Raw genomic sequence first — 21,626 nt, forward strand, 5'->3', positions numbered from 1 at the left:
TAAGTTCCATCACTACACTACATGACTGCTTATCTTACCCTACATAGATGGCTGTGTAGTTTGTTCATTGGTATCAACGTCGATTTTCGCATGTGTCATTGCAACAAATCATCAGAGGAAGCTGATCTCAATTTTTCTGTTGTCATGTCTAGAATAGAGATGTGACTTTAGAGTAGATTATTTGATATATAGACTGAATTATCTGTAAATACTTCATAAAATATTTATACTATCAAACAGTTATCTCTGTGTCCAATCCAAGAACATTTCTTTTAGACTTGTCTTTCCTCTGCACTGTGATTACTAATCAACACTGCTCTGGCTATTCCCAGGTAAGTTGGTGTTCCCTACATTACTCATCCATGTATGTATTACTAAGCTTTTTCTCCTGTGCTCATGCCTTCATCATGTGTGCCTAAGCCCAACATTTTCTTCCCTGGATTACTCTTAATTTTGATAGAGGGTTTTTGTTAAGACCATGCACAAGGGGTAGGACTGATTCTGAGGGGCTTGGCTTCAGCTCGTGCGCTGCGCCCCTTACCCGAGTATGTGCCCTTAATTTCAGATTGGTGTCTGAGGAAAGTCCGAAGACGTCCGAAGGACATCCGAAGGCACAGGAAACTTCGGAAGGACTTTCCGGATGGGTGCAAGTAACTTCCGGATGAGTGCGGGAAAGTTCTGGAGGAACTTCCGGAAATTACGATGAGGTTTCGTCCTGATACGGATATGTATAATGGCTACTCGGGACTTGTCCTGAGTAGAAGTAAACAGAGGAAAGGCTGCAAGGACAAAGTCCGAAGCAGAATAGGTCCGGAGGACCTCAGGAAAGATCCGGATGAACTTCCGGAAATTACGGAGGATCGGATGAGCGGATGAGCAGAGTATCGGATAAGCAGAGCTCCGGCCTAGGGAAAAACTCCCTAGGCCTGAGATGGATAATAACTAAGTTGGAAGACTAGAACTGATATGAGGACTTAGAGTGAAGACTAGTGCGAGGACTAATATGATATTCAGACTGAGGTACTACAAGACATATACACGAGTTTATATACTAACAGAAATAACGGAAGGATCAATAAGCAGAGTCCGAGGCTATGTATGAAGCATATGCAAAGGTTGACAAACGCGAGTCGGAAATGAACATAGGTTAACAGATCAGTAAGCATACCGGTAATAGATATAACCGAGGTACCGGTAACAAGGAATACCGGATAGGCTGTGTTAACGTTATATGCACAGGAAATGAATTACGAAGCTTATCGTATATCGGATAGGAAACAGATCTATACATCAGATCGGACCGGATTGGATATGGTCCAGACGAGATGCGTGGATATATAGGATGTGGCATTAGGGCAACGGGACAAGGATGAATGATGCAGGCTAGCTGCGAAGGAAAAGGGATCTGGACGTGGATGTGCGGATGTGGATGTGCAGAGGTGCAGGGATCCAGATGGGTAGAGGACTGGAGACATGGATAGGACATCCGAAGGTCCGGATGAGGCGTGGGAATATTATCGGATGTAGGTCCGGAATACGGGATATGCAGCAATGCAGTAGTATGTTACACTTCATCACACCTGACTGAAGCTATTTTGGTCCAGTCACTGGTCACACCAACATTTGAAGCTATGAAGCTAAGTGTAACATGGTCATGGCTGGATGTGGCTGAAGTTAGTGTTGTATCTCTACAGTATAATAAAGAATCGAATTTGAAAGAATTTGGTGCAAGATTGAGTGAGAAACACCAACTGTTACAATGAGTGGCAGTGTTGCAAGGACTGGTTGAATACTGAGGCCCAGTGAAAATCGACAAGAATCGGGTAGATATACGTATATAGATATCTAAAAAATAAAGGCCCATGAAATCTATCGATGTATTTCGATGTATTTAGACAAATGAGACTTTTCGAGACGGAAAAAGAATGACATCGAGAAACAATTTAGACGTTTAGATACGATTCTTGATCTGTTTAGACCTACTGATACACATTTACATACGAAATATCACTCGATTTGATCCAAAAACAAATCTAATGAGAGCAAATGACATTATCTATAGGTATCGCTATCATTAGGTGAGTAGGGTATCGCTGCTCGCTGCGCGCCTTGTCTGCCATCCCGCCCGCCATCCCGCCATATGCCCTCTAGTCATCGTGGTTGTCATCCACTTGAACCAGTCCCGAGGAAGCCACCTATAGGACACTTGGTCAGTACATGTGATAGAATGCAGGCAACAGAACTCACCTGAACAGATACTTTGCGCTTGTATAACTAGAACAATTGTAGACAGAATTAAATAGATGTTAACATAAGAAAAAAAATGATGCACCTCTTTGTTGGCAGTAGACAACCCATTCCAGTAAGTCGCGAAGACGCTCGCTGGTTCCTTTTGATTGCCATTCGATTGCCACTCGAGGGCGCAAAGATTCCTAGAATGATAGAGTTAATCTTGCTATGAAAATAGTATATAGAACTCACCGCGCCGTGATCTTGGGGCTCACGCGCATCGGCTTGGTACTCGGCTGTTGCTTCTTGATGGCATCAGGCTTCGAGTTGAGCTAGAAACACAAGGGAGTGATTGTGTTGAGCGGGGGTCGCGGCGGGGATGAATGACATGGTGGGCGGAGGAGAAGATGCATGTGGTTCAACTGCACCGACTCGGTCACTCGGATACGATAAAGTTAACATATGTGCAAATGCAAGAAGTTATGCACCTACAATATGCATGTACATGTGCAATATTGCATGCATATGCAAAGTTTGTCAAAGGTTTGTTACAAAGTGTGCAGACAAAGTTTGACATGCTTGCTTTTTTACCTTTGCAAAGGTTCTTTGCATTTTGCACAAAATTAGAGTTTTACCGTCTCGAATTTCTTAGATTTCTATCTATCTCATTCTGTACTTAGACGTCTATTGCTACCTATCTACCTCATTCTTGTCGATTTTCACTGGGACTGAGGCCTGAGGCTTACATACTAATTGGGCTGGTGCATTGTGTCACATCTCGCCGGTATGTCACATATGTGATATGTGACATGTCTGTCCGGGATAGCAGATTTACACCCGAAAAATAGCAGATTTGAGATCCAGGATGGGGTCGCAGGCGGACAGTCTTTTAGGGAAACTTCCGGGGGTCTCTTATCCTCGTGCCTCGCTTCGGGGCAGAACAATAAACCAAATGAATAGCTGTTGCTATGCAGTCAACGTGACGCGTTAAAACCATCGATTAAAAAACCATGTTATGTACGACGGTCCAAAGCATTTGTCATCTGAGTAATCTGTACGCAAGACATCAGGATAATATATCACAGTCGTGCGGTCAATGTCAGATCAACGTCCAATCCATGATCCCCCTGGATTTCCTCACGACCAGGCCCCGTATGGGCCCACTTCATCCGCAACTCTCCCCACCACCGAATCATATATTCTTTTTCTCTATCGCCGACACGCTCCTTGATCTCCGCAAATAATGCGTCGATAAGTTCCTGCCTCTTCTTCTCATCTTGAGCTGCATCCATAAATAAACGGATGGGATCCAGCAAGCGAGGAAGCAATAGCAATGGTACCGATGGCACACACGAGATAAGAGTCAGGTGAAGCCGATGGTTACGCTCGTCGTCATGCTCGGAGGTAGACGCAATAGCAGCCAGAAGGCAGTCGATGCAAAACCACGCAAGAGACAAATCGGCAGCAGACGCTGCACTCCGAACGAGAGCAGCAAATGCTAACCGGAGTTGCAGCGTGCTGAGCCTACCCTGCACTGAATTCTGTGAACGACCACCGTGGTCAATGACGCGCAATAATTAAGACGTACCCACTTACGTCTATTAGACAGTTGGCATAAAACGGCACGATTTTCTTCGTGAAGCCGCTCTCTTGCTGTGACGTCGACTCGCTTGCCTTCTGCGCATGCGAAGCGAAGATGGCAAGGACGACACTATGTGCGGATTCAAATATCTCGCGGTGACTAGCGTCAGACAGGTGCCTACCACGTGTTAAGGGTGAATCACTTTATATGTGGAGGATGAGACTTACGAAAGGCACGTAGGGAGTACAAGCTCCTGGATAGTCAATTCGTTAAGTACAGGAATAAGTTGTTCAATTGCTGAAAGCGCAAAGGCCTTTTTGGCTTGATAGGAAGGGTGAGCCGGAAGTGGCTCCAGGCCCGATTCGACGACACAAAGGTGTCGGGCGTATTTGTTGCTCTCTATTACATCACTTCCGAGAACGTCCAGTGCAAGGTAAAACAACCTCTTGAGCTCATCGAAAGCACCGTGACCTGAACCACCAAACTGCGCGATAACAAATGACAGGTGTGAAAGCGCTTGCAGAACAATTACTGCGAGCGTCGAAGTCGATGGTAGAACAGCGGAAGTGGAGGGGATGAAGACCAAAGCAGACAGACCTGCTTCTGTGATCATAATCACGCTGAAAAGGAGTGTTTTCAAAGTCGCCCATATGACGGTTGCAACTTCCCTGGCGTCTGGTGCTAAGTATGGATGAGCGCTGTACGGTTATTAATCCAACGAGGCTCTCACACAACAAGCTCTGGCCTGTAGCTCCAGACAGCGAGGTCGGAAACCAGTCGGCTTCAACGTGGACAGTGATAGAGTTGAGTTTCTGATACGCTTCCGAGATTAGGGGTAGTGCGACGTTTGGCCTATGATCTACAAAGAGCGATACAGTTCTAGCGCACAACTTGGATATTGAACCAATGTGAGCCATCGAAATCGAATTTGATACAATATTGATGGATGTTGAAATTGGACTATCTTGCTGTATGAATGTTAGTTTAGGGAGATAAATATACATGGGCCACTGACAGGTATATGAATTTTAAATTCTGCCTTAGAACATAACGAAGACTGGAGTGAAAATAGGAACCTTCCACCATCGAAGGTATCCTCGATGGTGCGCATAATTAGTCCTAATAGATGCTGATCGCTGGCACATTAGTATAAGCGAACTTTTCACGTAAGCGGACTCACGGAAAGGGGGAGCGCAGTGAATTTCTGGGAGGGTACCAACAGAAGAGATTGAGAAGCTATGATGAGTGACAATGCCAGAGCATTAGCTATAAGAACAGGGTTCACATCAACAGAATAGTTGCCGATGCACTGAGCACGTACCTGATTCAGCGGCAGAATGGAATTCTTTTCCCCATGTATCAGACGTTGAGAACTGGTCAATAACGTCTGCAAAGGTCATTACCAGTTCATCTTCGGCTATGCCTTTCACGTCTCGCTTCTTCGCTGGTAAATGCTGCAGGATATCCTCAAGGCCAAGAAGAAGTCCGCTACAGCAGGCTAATCGTATAATGGCGTTTCCACCTTCGAGACCTTGGAAGATAGCAAGGGACCAGACGTTGAGCTGAGTGTCTAAGCTGGGAGAAAACAGTCCGTTTGAATCCGCTTTCAGTGCCTGTAGTTTTGAATGTACTGCATGTCGGAAAGATGTACTCAAAGCTTCTAGTTTTGAATGCGAAAACGGAAGGAATACAGGGCTGCTGACAATAGTGGCAGCGAGAGGTGTTGGAGAAGGACGAATATTTGCGAGGTAGTGGACGATGAGGGCCTGAATAGTCGACAATGGAGTCTTGGTGGTGTTTGACCTCCCCAAGCTGCTGAGTAGAAGTGTGTGACCCCGGTCTGATGCTGCCATGTCACACGAAATGATAAATCTGCAAAACTAGCGACCAGCTAGCGGTTGGAGGTCGACTCTGATGCTCGAGTGACTCTGATGAATGAATGCCTTCTCCTACTTAAAACACAATGCTCGCCTTGGTGCACGTGGAGCTTTCGTCTTACGACAACAATTACGCACCTCAAGACCACCTTGCCGTTTCACCAGCTGATGACCTAGTATACGTAAGATGATCACAGGAACTAGTGTTTTTCGTTCAGTCAAACTTGTCATACGCTAGAATCATAATATTATGTAATGATCAAGTCTTTTGTGGGAATGCCACTGGTCCGATAACTTATTCCTCCCTCGACCCACATTCATATCTGAGAGATCCGGGTAACCTGGCTATGTATGTAATTTTCCCCACTTGTTATCCCGTGCTTCTAGACTCAGGATTCTTTTTATCGGTGCTGACCAGATATTCCTAACGTTTCACTGATAATCATCATATGATCACGACCGAACTTATCCATCAATCGACCCTGTCCATTCTTCAATCAAAAGGTTGTTCTGGAGTCGATGTTTGCCTCCGTGGATGCAAACGGAAAACAGGGACCAGGTTACTGTTATTCTCGACTTCTTCTGCGACATGTTTTGCGGAGTTACTGTTGAGGACAAGTTCTTCCGGTATCAAGACCAGTTTAGCCCGCATCGATTTGCCGATCAAGTCAAGTGACACTGACAGCTTCGTTCGAGTCTTTACTTGCACGACCCTGGATTGTCAGTAATTCGAACATCTTTGATCTCAGCGTGAAAATCTGTATTTTGCACAAGATGAGTGTTTCTCCGGTGGCATCGCCAAAATCAGATGGCAGTGAGTGGTAACTCTGGTGAAGCTTCGCCGTGTCGCAAATTAATCCATGCATGTGAACCAGCACTTCATAGCATCATGACATCTAAAAGCTGAGGAATTTTGTGCCCTGTCACGGTTATACTTTTAGCAGCCGATTGTGGCCGCATCTGCGAAACACATCGTATGATTTGTGTTGCAAGCTATCTCTCTCTCTGAGCTGTGCTGGTCCCCAGGTGACTGCGGGATACCCATTTATCTTCCATGTGATGGTGATGATGACCTCACCTCTCATATATCAACGCGCGCTTAACAATATCCGTTGCCTACGGCGAGCTTTCAAATCTTCCGCCTAAACGAAATGATCATATCTTGATGAACCAAGTAGCAGATGGCAGTGTAAATGGGAGCTACACCGAGGGAATCAGATTTTATGAATAAAGCGAGGCAGATTTCCCAAAACGCGCGGACAAGTAGAGCCGCGCGCGAACAAAGGGAAGGGGGTAATTATGTAAGCGGGAGTATTCAGGGTCTTTGAGAATTCAGGACACTCACCTTTTGCAACCTAGTGCTCGCTCTGTTCACTCCCTGCTCGACGTCCCCTGCGTCATTCCCGTCGCTGTTGTCGTCGCCGAACGTCGTCGTCGCTGCGCTTGACGTTGACAAGGCCGTCAACTCCCGTTTCCTTGTCAATTGGTCTATTCCCCCCAAGATTCAAGGTCGTAAAGCAACCAATAACATATCCCACCTCCTCCCAGCCATACCAGCACTTACTTTCCGCCTCTTCTTGAAGAAACGAGCGAACTGCTAGCTCTCAGGCTTTCATTCAATATCGGCTACTGTATCTTTTCTTGATAACAAATTCCTGCAATGTCTCCCAACCCATCCCAGAATTCTCCTTGGCCAGCTCAGACAGCTCCACCATCGTCATCATATTCGTCATCGAAGCGAAATAGACCTGACATAGGATCTTCTTGGTCTTCATCACTGGGAAGGAGACAAGGAACTATCATCTCGAATGAGAGTGCGCTCGGTGCGTGTACAATGTGGTTATGCGAGGTTCCGGACGCGAGCAGTCGCGTCTCCCTCATTACTCGTATTCTGCGCTAACGTCTTGTGTTTGTTACGCTAGCGGATGCCGAGACACAATGTGAAATATACGCTGATAATAGTCAGGTGACTTGCTATCCAAACGCAGGTAATCTTGTGATTCAGCACCAGTGGGCACCCGTTGTCTGTGAGCATCTCCATATCTCGTTTTCGCCCCATTGAAATTGACGCGATAACAGGGAACAGTAGACGGCCGCAAATTTCGCAGTTCAATATTGTCCAGCTATACTTGTTTGATGCCGATACGAACTCCCCCATTCTCAATTTCACACAACAAAATCCGACCACTAGTGCAGGCGAAATGAATGCAGAAGTGAATGATACTTGGTTCGGAAGCAAAGGCACTTCATGGACGCCAGGGCAGAATTTCTCATACCCATTTTATTGGGTAGTGACCAATCAGAATGGTCTGGACAATGGCACTTACACCACAAATCCAACGTTCCTGGCTATTCGTGCGTCTGTGTCGCACAATCTATTATGTCCCAACTAACATGTTCGTGAAGAAACTACATATGCAGATGCTGTTGTTTCGTCTATGCAATCGTCGTCATCTGCTGCCGCCGCGTCGTCATCTGCCGCCGCCGCATCGTCATCTGCGGCTGCTCTGTCATCAGCGTCTTTATCACATGCATCTGGGACATCGTCGCTTCCATCGGGAAATGTTCAGTCAAACAACTCAAGTCCACCTTTTCCTCATTGGGCAATAGCAGTCATCGTGGTACTCGGATTTCTCGCCATCGTAGCTGGCGGTGTCTTGATTTGGTTAATCGTGCGCCGTCTACGAAGACGTGGACAGCTCTCGAATCGAGGGTCCATAGGTTCCTCGTCTCCGATGATGGCCAATGCCCAGAACTCCAACTCTCCTCAACTACCGTTGTTGGGGGCTGGGATAGCAGGTGCGGTGGCTGGCCGGACATCATCAGAACAGCATCGGCCTGCATCGATCGTATCTCCGGATGGTGCATCCGATATCTCACGGGCCCACTCTGCAGGCGACACCGGTCCATTTTCAGGAGCCGATGCAGCCATCATGGCGGATGCATTTAGGAAAGCATTGCGCAAACCTGATTTTGCAGGGCCCACTGTTGAGGAGGCCGAGGACCACAGAGATGATGCGATCATGAGTCGTGAATTAGCAGAAGAAGGACGAGACATACGAAGTGTCAGTTCATCACGGGGAGTTAAAGTGGAAACTCTAAGTGAGACTGGTGATACAGTGCAAGATCACTAGGATTTTTTGTGCGCTTTACTTTACTTTATTTCACTTTCGACCTCTCAACGTTGATTGTATATTTTTTCGGATACCTTTCGCAGCCCTCATATTGTTGTCCCACCTTCATCGCCGTTTAGTTCGCACTTTCTAACCCGCATCACACCACTTCTGTAGCCTTCGCTTTTCCATTCCACCGCACCTTTTTCCTTCATTGCAAGGCTGGCTTTTTACCATACATCCGTTGTTATCGTGGTCCTCGGTAATTTGTGGTAGTCGCACTAGACTTTTCGTTCGGACTCCTACTCCCTACCCTGCTCCTACTCCCAGCACTTGCCCTGTATTTTCCCCACGGACACCATCCTGCCACTCCTTGCACCCATATATTGCAACCCACAGCTGTGATTGCATATACTTGACGGGTCACGTCTTCCCACCCCTGCCCGTATGCCGCCCACGAATCACATGCCCTCTCATCTTCAAACTGCTTACGCTCTTTCCAACAATCAATTTTCGGCATGCATGTGGACCATGCCAGCTGGGACGGACGCTCCTTACTCAGGGAGGACGGACGCACACTTGGATTTTTCGAACGCTTTCTCATACATCTTTACAGTCCTCATTTTTCTTTTTTTGCTCGTGCCAAAACCTTGTTGACCATATATGCCATCTGGGTTACCATATGACTAGGCAGATTCTCCTTTAATAATGATGATGATGAAACGATCACAAACATCGCGTATACAGTCTGATCGGTCTGGATCTTATACGGAAGGGAGACGGACGTCTCCTTGATTTGGACTGGATCGGGGTATGGCTTTTATTTCTTTGGTATTGGTGCTCTCAGTCATACAAGTTCTCTTTTTCGGGAAATACCCGGTTAGAACAGCAAGGGTGTACGTTTACATCGCTCTCTTCACATACACACACCGGATAAAGGGTGCGTCTGAAATGGAACCCTCGCTTAACGAAAGGGAAAGAGGCGCATCATTCTATTTTATTGTGGAACTTGAACCTAATCCTGATTGAACACACACACTGTCCGCTGGCAAAGTATGAGAATGTCATGGTCGCATCTTCAAGTGGGAGGACGCCAAGCAAAGCTATGTGGCCCCGGCCAATTACAACGTCGATTATAGCACAGATATTACTGCAACAGAAGGAACGGAGCAAAGGAAGGCGAATGATACCCGAGGTAAAAGGAATGCGCTCACGATGATATTGATATTATACACTGAGTTATAAATCTATACATGAAAAGGTCTTTCTAAATGCAGTCTTGAACTCATCGTATTCAAAAAAGCGGTTTCCTCTTAGGTTGAGGCAGATGAATGCCGATATACAATTGCGCAATAGGTGCAATTATATCTCATTGTTGAACCGTAAGGTGACGCATGAGCAGTTCATATCTGGCAATTATGTCAACGGAGAGTGAGGTTATGCTACGGTCTTTAACGCACGTTAAAAGTGTAACGGCACTATTTGGCACCGTTCGGAACAGGGTGACTGAAAGACCTTTGTAAAGACCCGTCCAGCCCTCTTTCTGAATAATCTTGCGTGTTATGTAAATGATTCCGCGGCGTGCATGTGTTTTCACCATGCCGTCCGAAGATGCATCCTCAGCTATTGGTAATCGGAGCGTCTGCAGCCGTGTGCGTACAACCTCGTGTGGATACGTTGCAATGGATGCAGCCATCTTCGCTATGCCAGAACATAGCAATATTGTGTCGCTCCGTAGCGGCTCATCGGAGTCACCCTCTGCATTTCTTTCAAAATTGTGATGCAGAATAGGTAACTGCTACTCACGGGCCCATATCTTGAGCTTTTCATATAGGGGAAACTGGACGGCTACATGAAATATTCCTAAAAGGCTGGGTAGGAGCCCACGGTAGAACGCGCGGATGCCCTCCGTGCGGTATATTGCGAAAGCTGCATCGAAGGTATGTCGGTATCTAACTTCTCGTCTTGATTGTGTCTATCGCACGCATGAGCCAGGGTTGGCAAGTTCGTAAATTGGGTTGTAGGAAGTTGATATTGAACTAAAACTCATACCATGAAACGTGTTTTGATGACCCATAGTGGATTGGTACAGGTTGTGCTCGCAGCACCGGCGATCATGGCGGAAAGGATGTGGAGGGTCCACGGGTGGTCGCGCATCACGGGCTGGTAGCCCTTAGTTTGTGCAGCAGGGTATACTCGGTCATGTTTCGGCACTTGGCCCAGCGGAGGTTCTCCGAAGCGCGTCTTAATCCCGTCATATATCGCAAAGTAGATAGCCATTGTTGGAAGATACCCCAAGATTGTGGGGCCAAGACCACGATACATGCCGCGTATTCCATCATGTTTGAGGGTTGTTTTCACGATGTCTGCAGGGGGGGTGTCAGGTATGATAAGGGAGATGAGAACGGAGATGAAGGGACCGGAGAACATACCGAGGACCCCTTGATAACCCTGCTGCCCTTGGACTGTACGTTGCGCTTGTAACTTGGTCTTGATGACGTCGAGCGGACAGGTCGCGATGCTGGCAACCAGACCACCTCCAGCACCAGCTGTATGCGGAAAGCCGATATTATTCAGAAAATGGAGCGTATGCAGTAGTTATAGCGCACCGATCATGCTGTTTGCGGTCCATTTTGCTTTTCGCGTCTGCATATCTCTTCCCCACAAAGGGGGTCGCTCGAAGCGCTGTTAGACTTTATGCTGGCGTGGTCAATATATATACCGAAGGGAGGAGTCTGACCAACCCAACTATGAGCCGACACCTTGCACACCCGGATTTTGCCGAGTCATCTACTAACTGGCGGCCTTGTCCAAACGACACCAAATTCCGACTTTGATCTTGCTACTCCACGGCACAGCAGCTACTTACAACAATACTGGTCCGGATCTTGTATATACTGATAAGTATAGGTTGGAACTACCTGGCATGTAAGTGCCTGCGCCATTGACACGGTGAGGGTGCCGTATCACTAGCAGCTGGCCCAACTTAAACACTATCTCAGGCTAACACAACTTAATCACAGCGCCCATAAACGTTAAATTTTAAATCATGGTAAAAGCAACTTACAGAGACGAAATACTTGCCGAGCACTCAAACCCTGTCATGGTGGAAGGCAACTATTACTTCCCCCCTGAGTCTGTCAATAAATCACTCCTCGCTTCCTCAGATACAAGGTAAGGCAGTATCGTTGATATAATGTTGATGCACATTTAACTTCAAGTGCTCCGAGTCAGCACTGAGTGTGCTTGGAAAGGGTGAGCATCCCGGGTCCGTCGACTGTTGCTCAGCGCTGAACTTGTTTTGACGGAATCTTCCTGAAGGACAGCGTCATACTATTCTGCACAGATTCATGGTGACAATGTGAAAGATATCGCATGGTAAATTGAAGTGTATCTGCCAGGCCGGACTGGTCTGCTAAGTTATCATCCAAAGGTACTACGCGGATCCAAAAACCAAAGCATCGCATATCAAGGATCATGTTGCGTTCTACAAGGCAAGGCTATCTTCATGGGGTTCTTCCGCTCTAACGTTATGGCTTGGCTTCAGAATAAAGTAACTATTGAGTGAAAGGGAAAGAAATCATTTTTCACAGAAAGTGCTGCATATTTGTATCCATGTAATTATACAGACTCGAAGAATCAAAAGTCTACCCTAAGTCAAGAGGCGCTTTGGAGGGCCCTGACAGCCGAAGTATCATAGGGAGCTGCTGGAGGCCTAACTGAAGGTACCTGCGTCTGTTTAAATTCGCGAATGAATGAATATTTGGCCGCCATCCATCTACGGCGTACGCTTGCATAAGCGGTCTCCTTACCTGTCACGTGAGCTCTTTCGACCACCATTAGCGGCTTAGAGTGTCAGATCTCGCTTGCGTTCATGAATGCAACTCAGGCGAAAGACAGGCTATATAGCCAACTCGCAGCTAGTCTGAAGAACATGTCACGCGCTGTCGGGCAAACAGCAGACCTCTTTGAACAACTTCAGACAGACTTGGACGCCATGAGAGTTCTGGCTGGTACACATGCTGCACAGTAAGTCCTGATTTTGAACTGTACCGTGACATCTTGATTGATGGGGCTTATCATGTTTACTTAGGTTCATGACTGTTGCTGCGGAACTCAGCCCTGAGGCTGATGGGGGAGCAAATACAGAAGCCACTATGGTAGGTAGCGCGTCACTGGAAAATTTCGTTATTGAGAAAACCCTGTAGTAAATTATCTTGCGACTTGAGTTCACTCGGGGATCAGAGACAACCAAAGACATTTGGATCCGTTGCATGTAGATCAGTTACTCGAGCACGTCAACCTCATACTATCGATGTCCAGCAAAGATTTCAATACCAGCTTTGCGAGGGGCATGTTTTCTAAAGCGCGATTGTATTGGCTGGGTAAGAACAGAAATACTCGACTAAGCTTTCCTTTTCTTTGTGAGGTTGGGGAATCCCGGCCACCGGCAATCTCCTCTATGAGATGCGTGTCTATACGGATTCTGTGCAAGGAATCAGCCATTGAACTATGTAGAGACAAGGGAAACTCACGCTGCAGAACATTGTTGAGCTTGTTGACACGCGACGAGACACTGAGGTCAATGCTCTTGTCGCCGAAGTCCACTACAATACCGCCGAGGACTGACGGGTTCACCTAAAACTCGTTAAAACTGACTTGAAAAGGTTATGAACAAAATTGAAGTACCTTGTTGGAGATTTTCAGCGACTTTGCCTGCTGAGCTGTCTGAGACTGCTTGAGGATAGTCTCCAACCGGGAGGACAAATCCCTGGGTAGAGGAGTAGCAGACGTGACAACAACTTCCAGTTCTCCCTTGTACTTTGCAACCAGCTCATTGAACCCCTCGATAACACCTTGCGTCTCTCCGAGTCTACCATTCTCCGACAGGACACCGAACAAGTTTTTTGTTATGTCAGAGACAGGCTCCTTCTTGGAGCCTTCTGCACGAGAATATATGACAGCGAGGCCCGCAGAGCGATCCTTGGCAGATAGCGTTGGGTTGCTGACGAACGCTTGGAGGTCGGGCACCTCCTTGATGACACTAGAGATGGCGTTCAATTCCGACTGGACCTTGGTGAGCGTTTGCGGTGATTTCGAAAGAGCAGCCGAATAAACAGCTTTGGAGTACTTTTGAGCAATTGTAGAAACTGCTCGCCGTCCCAGACCCAGGGAGGCGGTTGCTGAGCGGAACGAGGAGCACAACATGGTAGGTGTTGGTGATGTGTTTCTCCGAGGTTGTAAGTATCGGGAAAGTGCGGGCTTTGAAATGAAAAGCTCAACCCGGCGTCTCCGCTGATCAAACGATTCTACAGAGGAAACACTGAAGGTGTCGAGAACACTTTCAATGCATAGCCTAAATTATTCTTATTCTAAAGCTAACCTAACTTATATTCGTAAGTTCAGAAGGAATCGGTTGAGAGTGAGGGTGGGTCAGCGGCATGGTGGGAATGCACGAAGTCGATAGTGTATGCAGACCACAAGCCAAGTGATCCTGGGCAATACACCCACAACTCCGATGCAAAATTACTACTATCGAGCACATACGAATCATGATGAGGGAATACCAAATGTAGTTCAGCATGGACCACTACCGAAAGGGAGCACGTCATGAAGCAGCTGCCCCCGACGAACCAACCGCTTTTGCATTGGGCAACTTCTTATCACCAGTGGTCAGCTGTTCCAGGTCTGCAGCCTTGAAATAATGAGGAGCGACTGAAAGGTGTCATTAACATTATGAGGGAGACAACTCGAATGATAGTACTTGCCTTCCATTAGCCATGACGGCTTGATTTCCATGATTTGTCTGATGGGGAGCAAAGCGATTAGATGCATATGGTTTGTCGAAAAAAGGACTTGCCTCATGTATGATTTTGAGGTCATAACAAGCTCATAATATAGCACCGTTTTGACGGGCGGTTGGTGTTGGAAAAGACTTGATGAGGGGTGGATATATACGGTGTGATGCGTCTTCAGCGTCCGGTAAGAGTCGCCGCTCTTCTGGAGTTGGGCCTGAGAATGTTGCATGAGTATACTTTCATGCGTCGACTACGAATTATTCGACTTACAGTATTGTAAAAGTACCCCGACGTGATAGCTTTCTGCACAGGGCTGACGTCGTTTGCGTTCGGATTACTCTGAATAACGACTTCAACACGTTCACAAAGCCCAGCAAGTTGATCCCGGATATCCCGCGCCCGACTAAGACTCTTGAACTGCAAAAATTGCTCGTAGCAGAACTGTTGCGAATAATTCGTATCGGCCCATTGCTCCCAGACGTTGAGCAATGTGAAGTGATCTCCTCCTGTGCGAACGAAATTTTGACGTGCTTGGTCTGCATGCATTTTTTTATCTTTGGGACGATAAAACAGCGACGAGGATTCAGAGAGCATCGCTATAATGGTCAATACCTGGTGATGGGATAGCGTCAGCATCAACATGTTATTTCAAGATATGGAAGCCCATACCTCGTCAGTACACGAGTACTTTTCGCTAGAAATGATGGCTTTAGATAACATGGGATCAACAGGGAACTCTGCCATCCGTCGACCCAGTTTCGTCAGCTCCCCACGATCGTTCAATGCCCCCAGAGCATAGAGCAGCTCTAGTGCCCTGATAAGCGTCTCTCCCGGAGGTGGGTCCATAAACTCAAAGTCCATGAAGTTGTTAATTCCGAGTGATTTCAGTAACAGGACAGTCATTCCAAGGTTCGTGCGTTGAATTTCAGGTACGGTATTCTCCTCGAGCTCGTTTGCAAACGCCCATTTCGTGTATAGTCGGAAGGCTTTGCCGGGCCCCACGCGACCTGCACGGCCTGCTCTTTGGTTGGCTGATGCACGAGAACACTGGGACGCACAGTGAAATGAGTTGTAAGCACAAAGATAATACAGCGTCATCACTTACCGGAACCACGATCAAGGAAGACATGCCAGTACGAGGATTATACGAGTTTTGCTTGACAAACCCAGGATCGATAACGAAGACCACACCTTCGATAGTGATTGACGTCTCTGCGATGTTTGTAGCGAGCACGACCTTTCTTGCGCCATCCGGCGTTGGTTCAAAGATCTTGGCTTGCATATCGCTGGGCAAGTTGGCGTAAATTGGACAGATGATTAACTCGGCGATCTTGTTCCCGAGCGCCCGAGCCGTCTCCTGCAGATTTTCTTGAGCTGCTTCGATTTCGTCTTGGCCCTGCATAAGAGTGAGCAGGACGATGCAGTAATGAGGATCTGGCACGCACCGTAAAGAACACAAGGATGTCGCCTTTGGGCTGTGTTGTATGGATCTGGAAGACGGTAGTGATGGCTGCGTGCAGGTAATTGGCCTCTGGCTGTGGCGTGTAATGAATGTCGACCGGGTATCGACGCCCAGGGACTGCGAACAACATTAGTATTACATTTGTCATCTGCAAACTATAGCTACCCACCATAAAATACCGGTGCATTGTCAAAGTACTCGCTGAACTTCTCAGCATCCATGGTCGCGCTCGAGATCAACAATCTCAGCTCAGGCCTGAATCTTGCAATATCCTGACAAACAGAGCCCCTCAGAACCTAAAGCAAACCGTGAGAAGTAGCACCACACACCTTGACGAGAGCAAAAAGAATGTCCGTACTCAGAGTCCGCTCGTGTGCCTCGTCAATAATCAGTGCTGCATATCCGGCTAAGTCTGGTTCAGTCAGAAACTCTCGAAGGAGCATTCCGTCCGTCATGTACTTGAGCACTGTCTTGTCGCTCGTGCAGTCCTCAAACCGGATGGAATAGCCTACTTCGTACCCAACTTTGGTACCCATCTCCTCAGCAACGCGCGCCGCTACGGACATTGCAGCCACACGACGAGGTTGTGTGCAACCCACTTTCTGTCCATTGGCTGTGTACCCGGCTTCGTGCAGGTACTGCGGAAGTTGAGTTGTCTTGCCTGAGCCGGTCTCGGCGACGACAATAAGCACCTGATGTTCCTTAATGGCCTCCAGCAGTGGTTCTCGGTATGTGTATATTGGCAGAGATTTGCGAGTTTCATCGATGGTTTGCGCTGGATTAAAGCCGTCAGATACCATTACCAGAGAGGGAAGTTATGTACTAACCTCGTTTTTCAGCCTCTTGAATTTGTTGGTGCAAGAGTTTGTCCTTGGCACTCATCATTCCCTCCCCCTTGAGCGTCTGGTCCATGACGAACTTAATGGTCTGGCTCTCATCAAACACGTACTCGTAATCGTCGGGGACCTCCCTTTTGTCCATAGCGCCCGTCCGAAATGTGCTGTGCAGCGTTTGACTAGCCTCCCACTGGTCGACATCTGTGACAAACTGGTCATCCTTGGGTTTGGCCTCTTCGTATCGCTTGTAAAGTGCATTCTGCTTTTTCTCCTTGTCGATTTTGCCCTGCTCCGTAATGTAGTCTTCAGGTAGCATGTAACCATCCCACTTGTCGTTGATCTTGAGACGCTCCTCGACAAGCCGCAGAATCTCTTTCTTACGCTCCAAGTCCTCCTGCTCCTGCTTCGTGACCTTCATTCCATGGAAATAGGCCTCCTCGTCCGCGATCTCCTTCCTCAGGAGCTCAATTTGCTGCACCTCACGTTTGGTTAGGTATTCCTGCCGAGAATGCAACCGCAGTGAAGGAAGTGCATGCGTCCGTGCTTCAGCGTCATCTGCAAGTTGTCGACGTTGTGCAGCCTCGGCCGCCGCACCTGCATTACGAGAGGAGCGATCCTCGACGACCTTTTTTGTCTTTTCCCGGTCTTTTTCACGCACCCGCTCAGCAAACGCATCTCGTTCCTTCATATCCTGTACTCGCTCTCGTTCTTTTCTTTCATCCTCATCCTCTGGAATGTCCATTGCTTCTTCATCCGCATTGGTTTCAACATCGTCTGGTCTCCGTCGCTTCCGATACTTCTCTTCCTCATCGCTTTCCCATTCTCTGCTATCGTGCTCTCTCTTCCTCAGATGCCGGTCACGCTTCTCCTTACCGCTTCCTCTGTCCTCCTTGTGCTTCTCCTTGCTGCTACTTCCCTCCTTCCGCTTCCCCTTCAGCTCCGAAACACCAGGGGTAGCCTCATCTTCAAGCAAAAACTCAAACCTGCGGGCATTCAGTGCCTTCGCCTCCTTCTCAGCTTGCTTCCGGGTATGGTCTGCTGAAGACTTGTGTTTGCTTTTCCTAGGGACGCGAGAGAAGAGCTCGTTGATGAATACATGTGCATCGGGTGTGTTTGGAAGGCCAGAAGCAGTGAGAGAGGAGAAGAGAGCGTCTGGCGTTTTTGATGTCGATGCTAGAAGACAACATTTGAGTAATGACAAGTGGAAACATATGGAATGGGTCATACCCGAAGCCTGTACGAAGTCGATGATACTCCGGTCTGCAAGACCAAAAAGCTGTAAAGCGATATCAGGTGAGGTGTATATGGCGGGGGGAACGGACGTTACCCTAACACAGTTATCGCTGATGAAACGGTGAAGGTCGCTCGACATAAGGCTCTAGATGTGACAAGGTTTAGCTGTTACATATATGAAGCCACGACAATGTCACACTACTAAATATGTCAATTCGTGCTTAAACGCTTTCGCCACAAAATTACCAAATTTGGTATCTTGTTGATCTGTAGACTCGTCCGAAGTGTCGTCACCGTGCTCGACATCGAACAAGATGGGAGACGGCCGCGAACGACACTCAACTTCCAAGCATAAACGTAGTAGAGACAAGGATGATCACAAAAGCAAGAAAAAACACAAGTCCGAGCACAAATCCCACAAACGCAAGTCTCACACAGAAGAGGTCAACATCACGGACGATGACGCCAACGAAGACGATATGTGGGTCGAGAAGAACATCGACAACGACGGAGAACGGGTGAGTACGTATTTGTCTTGCCTACGTGGCGCTGACATGTTTTGCTCATCAGCTTCTCGCAACGGATATTCCAACTGCAGAGAGCCTGAAGATCACGAGTCATGCAACTGCCGGAGAGGCAGACCCGTCGCTGCCACCTAATTTGACAACGGAAACGAGACTACAACGTGACGAATGGATGCTCATGCCATCTGGTGGTATTGCAGAACCTTTGAATTTGTCGAGGCCATCTGCCCAGGGGTTACCCACAGGAGACGAGACTTTTACAGAGGACTACGGCGAATCCTCTTCGAGCCAACGCATACCTGCCGGAGGCGTCGACTTCTTTTCTTCTCTTGGCACCGAACGCAAGCGACCACCACGACCTGACAAAGCTGATCCTGACAAGGTACAGTACCACTCCTTCAGTCTTCATACATAAGCCGAAAATATACTTCCAGATCAAAATCAGTTCTAAAGAACTCAACCAAGACATCCGTACTGGACGTTCAATCGATAATGATGTACCTCCCCCACCTCCAAAGGTCACAACCCCTGGTGGCCCAGGCTCTAATTGGCGCATGATGCGTCTTCGGCGCGTATACGAGACCGCAGAAGAGGAAAACAAACCCATCGAAGAAGTTGCGCTCGAACGTTTTGGTACGCTGCAAGCATTTGAAGAAGCCAAAGAAGAACGGCGCATCCTTGACGAACGTCAAGGCAAGCGTTCAGAACGGAAGGACGAGAGAGGTCGAGGGCGGGAGACTGGCGGGGAGAAACGGTTCATGTTTACTGATGTTGGTGCGAGCGGCGCTTCGTCGCGTAGCTCGTCCTTCAGACGTCCTGGATCAGGTCCAACAGGAAGTACCCCATCCACGCCATCCCCCACCAATCCGCCTGCGAACCGGCGTCTCGATTCTTTACGTTTGCCATCGCAGGCTGCATCGCCACTCGCACAGTCACATACGCCAATCCCGAACGTCATGACACCGTCTATGGCGTCAACAAGTACACGTCGTGCCATGTCGCCTTCATCGCTGAACAAGTTACAAGCTCAGGTTCTGCGTGCAAAATTGATGAATGCGCCGAACGCTGAGACACTTGAAGAAGAGTACGAAGCAGAGGTGAGACGGGCGAATGGTGAGGAGGGAGGAGTCAGGACGCACGTGGAAGTGCTACCGACATTGGATGCCAGAGGACGAATGTATGATGTTGGTCATGGCAAGGATGACTCAGAGAAGGGGCCCGGTAACAAGAGGAAGAAAGAGAAGGTAAATTTGCATTCTTCAATACCATCTCGCTGACTATATGCTGGTTAGTTTGAAACGCGTGATGCGAAGACGGGAGAACTTCTCAGGTATAACGCTGATGACGATGAGATCACTCTGGGAGAAATGGTTAGGCAGGAGCGATTTGGAGCGGGAATGGCAGACCAAAAGAATTTGGATGCCCAATTCGCAAAGGCCATCATGGGAGATGGCAAGTTTCAGGTGCGGAAGTTCTAACAACTTCTGTGCTCCTCCTGACACTCATAATACTATCTACAGAATGATCTTGACTACATGGACGATAATGCGGAACGACTTGGGCGGCAAAAGATGCGAACCGACGCAATGAAACGACAGTTTGCTGTTCACGGTAGGTTTGCATCCTCTATCTTAGTTCTTGATTCCGAACAATTCTCCCGATCAGACTACAAACGGACTCAAAAAGCCCTCGCAACATGCCAGTTCTGCTACGGTGAAGACGATTCCCCTCCAAAAGCACCTGTTGTGGCGATGGGCACACAAGCCTACCTCTCTTGTACGCTGAATGAGGAACTTCTAGACGGACATTGTCTCATCGTACCTATACAACATCACCTTACAATGCTGGAGGCTGATGATGACGTCTGGGACGAAGTGCGAGTGCGTAACCACCACTTTCTACATACAAGCATACTGACACATCCTATAGAATTTCATGAAAAGCGTTATGCGCATGTTCGCTGAAGAAGACAAAGGAGTCATCTTCTACGAAACTGTCATCTCTCTCAAACCGCAAAAGCATACCTCCATCGAGTGTGTACCGCTCACATGGGACAAGTACGACGATATTCCAGCATACTTCAAGGAGAGCATCCTCGCATCTGAAGCAGAGTGGTCGACACATAAGAAGGTTATCGATTTTTCCGCGCGGCCTGGGGGGTTCAGACGCGCGATGGTGCCGAACCTTCCATATTTCATGGTGCAGTTTGACTATAAAGGGAGAAGGGATACGGGCATGTTATTGAGGGCACAGGAGAGTCTGCGGCGACTGGTGAGGAGGATGGGGCCGTTAGATGAAGGGGATAAAGGCGGTGGGGATTTTCCGGGGTGTGTCTTTGTTTTTGCATGCTTGATGATTGGTTGCTGAAGGTGCTTACTTGCAGATATTTGCGGGAGAGAGTTATTGGGAATGTGCTGGATCTTGATCCACGTCGGTGGATGCGACCACGGAGGGTTGACTATCGGCATAACAAGGATCGGATACAGAGGTTCAAGAAGATGTATGAGAAGTTTGATTGGACAGGGTTGATTGGGAAGTCGTGATTCATTCGTTGACCTTGTTCGTTATTCTGTTGTCACCGTGTTGCATTGATATCGTATAGTAAATGCTTGTGAATTTCGTCGTCACATGAGTCAGAACCGGAATACTCCCTGATTGCTCCCTGATCATTAAAGTCCACCTTACTCAGGCGGAACCTCCAACATCGAATAAGCTGTTGTAGTAGGCCTCAGAACGTGGCGATGTCGATGCTGTTATGGCAACTAGCATCACCTACGCGTATAGCCGTGTGCGGGAGCCTGACTCGGAGATATGGCTCTATGTGCATGCGTACACTGAGTACTGCTGGTAATGGCAAGACTGACCAGGCGCTTCGTCGGTCATATCTATACGGTATGCTATAGACGTGCACGTCTGACCTAGATTTCAAGCTGAATGATGACCAGTACCCGTCGTCTGACCGATGCTGGACA

General features: G+C 47.9%; 8 protein-coding genes across 8 annotated transcripts; 4 read left to right on the forward strand and 4 right to left on the reverse strand.

Moving 5' to 3' along the window:
* Window positions 1-3,182: 3,182 nt before the first annotated feature.
* On the reverse strand, window positions 3,183-5,881 carry F5891DRAFT_1048791 (uncharacterized protein). The gene is made up of 8 exons (XM_041362393.1): window positions 5,783-5,881; window positions 5,133-5,722; window positions 4,992-5,077; window positions 4,827-4,940; window positions 4,542-4,779; window positions 4,039-4,492; window positions 3,826-3,988; window positions 3,183-3,770 (listed from the first exon to the last, which is right to left on the reverse strand). Exons 2-8 carry the CDS (start codon window positions 5,662-5,664, stop codon window positions 3,309-3,311), a joined length of 2,049 nt encoding a protein of 682 aa, XP_041223080.1. The 5' UTR covers window positions 5,665-5,722; window positions 5,783-5,881; the 3' UTR covers window positions 3,183-3,308.
* Window positions 5,882-7,348: 1,467 nt separating this feature from the next.
* Window positions 7,349-8,822, forward strand: F5891DRAFT_957189 (uncharacterized protein; the record flags this gene model as incomplete). Its single annotated transcript, XM_041375465.1, has 4 exons — window positions 7,349-7,511; window positions 7,611-7,715; window positions 7,768-8,043; window positions 8,095-8,822. The coding sequence occupies 4 exons, from the start codon at window positions 7,349-7,351 to the stop codon at window positions 8,820-8,822; spliced, it is 1,272 nt and encodes a 423-aa protein (XP_041223081.1).
* Window positions 8,823-9,898: 1,076 nt separating this feature from the next.
* Window positions 9,899-11,556, reverse strand: F5891DRAFT_1048802 (mitochondrial NAD transporter). Its single transcript, XM_041362394.1, has 6 exons — window positions 11,411-11,556; window positions 11,234-11,350; window positions 10,854-11,167; window positions 10,608-10,776; window positions 10,262-10,559; window positions 9,899-10,210 (listed from the first exon to the last, which is right to left on the reverse strand). Exons 1-6 carry the CDS (start codon window positions 11,451-11,453, stop codon window positions 10,171-10,173), a joined length of 981 nt encoding a protein of 326 aa, XP_041223082.1. The 5' UTR covers window positions 11,454-11,556; the 3' UTR covers window positions 9,899-10,170.
* A 268-nt stretch (window positions 11,557-11,824) lies between these two features.
* F5891DRAFT_1048807 (DUF427-domain-containing protein) lies at window positions 11,825-12,569 on the forward strand. Its single transcript, XM_041362395.1, has 5 exons — window positions 11,825-11,975; window positions 12,036-12,056; window positions 12,123-12,179; window positions 12,235-12,295; window positions 12,349-12,569. The coding sequence occupies exons 1-5, from the start codon at window positions 11,851-11,853 to the stop codon at window positions 12,367-12,369; spliced, it is 285 nt and encodes a 94-aa protein (XP_041223083.1). The 5' UTR covers window positions 11,825-11,850; the 3' UTR covers window positions 12,370-12,569.
* Window positions 12,570-12,635: 66 nt separating this feature from the next.
* F5891DRAFT_1048811 (uncharacterized protein) lies at window positions 12,636-13,031 on the forward strand. The gene is made up of 2 exons (XM_041362396.1): window positions 12,636-12,830; window positions 12,895-13,031. Exons 1-2 carry the CDS (start codon window positions 12,676-12,678, stop codon window positions 13,007-13,009), a joined length of 270 nt encoding a protein of 89 aa, XP_041223084.1. The 5' UTR covers window positions 12,636-12,675; the 3' UTR covers window positions 13,010-13,031.
* A 123-nt stretch (window positions 13,032-13,154) lies between these two features.
* On the reverse strand, window positions 13,155-14,110 carry F5891DRAFT_1048813 (OSCP, subunit 5 of the stator stalk of mitochondrial F1F0 ATP synthase). Its single transcript, XM_041362397.1, has 3 exons — window positions 13,491-14,110; window positions 13,337-13,439; window positions 13,155-13,287 (listed from the first exon to the last, which is right to left on the reverse strand). Exons 1-3 carry the CDS (start codon window positions 14,007-14,009, stop codon window positions 13,277-13,279), a joined length of 633 nt encoding a protein of 210 aa, XP_041223085.1. The 5' UTR covers window positions 14,010-14,110; the 3' UTR covers window positions 13,155-13,276.
* A 299-nt stretch (window positions 14,111-14,409) lies between these two features.
* F5891DRAFT_957242 (pre-mRNA splicing factor) lies at window positions 14,410-18,269 on the reverse strand (the record flags this gene model as incomplete). Its single annotated transcript, XM_041375470.1, has 10 exons — window positions 14,410-14,516; window positions 14,552-14,813; window positions 14,870-15,211; window positions 15,269-15,646; window positions 15,705-15,995; window positions 16,045-16,178; window positions 16,231-16,349; window positions 16,389-16,836; window positions 16,889-18,070; window positions 18,125-18,269. The coding sequence occupies 10 exons, from the start codon at window positions 18,267-18,269 to the stop codon at window positions 14,410-14,412; spliced, it is 3,408 nt and encodes a 1,135-aa protein (XP_041223086.1).
* A 175-nt stretch (window positions 18,270-18,444) lies between these two features.
* F5891DRAFT_1174679 (CwfJ C-terminus 1-domain-containing protein-like protein) lies at window positions 18,445-21,203 on the forward strand (the record flags this gene model as incomplete). The annotated part of the gene is made up of 8 exons (XM_041365676.1): window positions 18,445-18,648; window positions 18,701-19,036; window positions 19,089-19,898; window positions 19,947-20,117; window positions 20,175-20,265; window positions 20,320-20,534; window positions 20,584-20,981; window positions 21,038-21,203. 8 exons carry the CDS (start codon window positions 18,445-18,447, stop codon window positions 21,195-21,197), a joined length of 2,385 nt encoding a protein of 794 aa, XP_041223087.1. The 3' UTR covers window positions 21,198-21,203.
* Between the last annotated feature and the right edge of the window lie 423 nt (window positions 21,204-21,626).

Source organism: Suillus fuscotomentosus (genome assembly GCF_016647785.1).
Source record: "Suillus fuscotomentosus strain FC203 chromosome Unknown F5891scaffold_46, whole genome shotgun sequence".
NCBI classification, from domain to species: Eukaryota; Fungi; Basidiomycota; class Agaricomycetes; order Boletales; family Suillaceae; genus Suillus; species Suillus fuscotomentosus.

Excerpts from the sequence above, each read along its gene's own strand:
- F5891DRAFT_1048807 (XM_041362395.1), top strand. The coding sequence starts at position 11,851 with ATGGTAAAAGCAACTTACAGAGACGAAATACTTGCCGAGCACTCAAAC. Across the intron at positions 11,976-12,035 it reads CTCGCTTCCTCAGATACAAG|CACTGAGTGTGCTTGGAAAG; the intron begins GTAAGGCAGTAT and ends GCTCCGAGTCAG. Across the intron at positions 12,057-12,122 it reads ACTGAGTGTGCTTGGAAAGG|GACAGCGTCATACTATTCTG; the intron begins GTGAGCATCCCG and ends ATCTTCCTGAAG.
- F5891DRAFT_1048802 (XM_041362394.1), bottom strand. The coding sequence starts at position 11,453 with ATGCAGACGCGAAAAGCAAAATGGACCGCAAACAGCATGATCG. Across the intron at positions 11,351-11,410 it reads GACCGCAAACAGCATGATCG|CTGGTGCTGGAGGTGGTCTG; the intron begins GTGCGCTATAAC and ends TTCCGCATACAG. Across the intron at positions 10,211-10,261 it reads AGTGCCGTTACACTTTTAAC|ATATGAACTGCTCATGCGTC; the intron begins GTGCGTTAAAGA and ends CATAATTGCCAG.
- F5891DRAFT_1048813 (XM_041362397.1), bottom strand. The coding sequence starts at position 14,009 with ATGTTGTGCTCCTCGTTCCGCTCAGCAACCGCCTCCCTGGGTCTGGGA. Across the intron at positions 13,440-13,490 it reads CGCTGAAAATCTCCAACAAG|GTGAACCCGTCAGTCCTCGG; the intron begins GTACTTCAATTT and ends AACGAGTTTTAG.
- F5891DRAFT_1048811 (XM_041362396.1), top strand. The coding sequence starts at position 12,676 with ATGAATGCAACTCAGGCGAAAGACAGGCTATATAGCCAACTCGCAGCT. Across the intron at positions 12,831-12,894 it reads GCTGGTACACATGCTGCACA|GTTCATGACTGTTGCTGCGG; the intron begins GTAAGTCCTGAT and ends ATGTTTACTTAG.
- F5891DRAFT_1048791 (XM_041362393.1), bottom strand. The coding sequence starts at position 5,664 with ATGGCAGCATCAGACCGGGGTCACACACTTCTACTCAGCAGCTTGGGG. Across the intron at positions 5,078-5,132 it reads CCATTCTGCCGCTGAATCAG|CTAATGCTCTGGCATTGTCA; the intron begins GTACGTGCTCAG and ends CTGTTCTTATAG. Across the intron at positions 3,989-4,038 it reads GTACTCCCTACGTGCCTTTC|GCACCTGTCTGACGCTAGTC; the intron begins GTAAGTCTCATC and ends AACACGTGGTAG.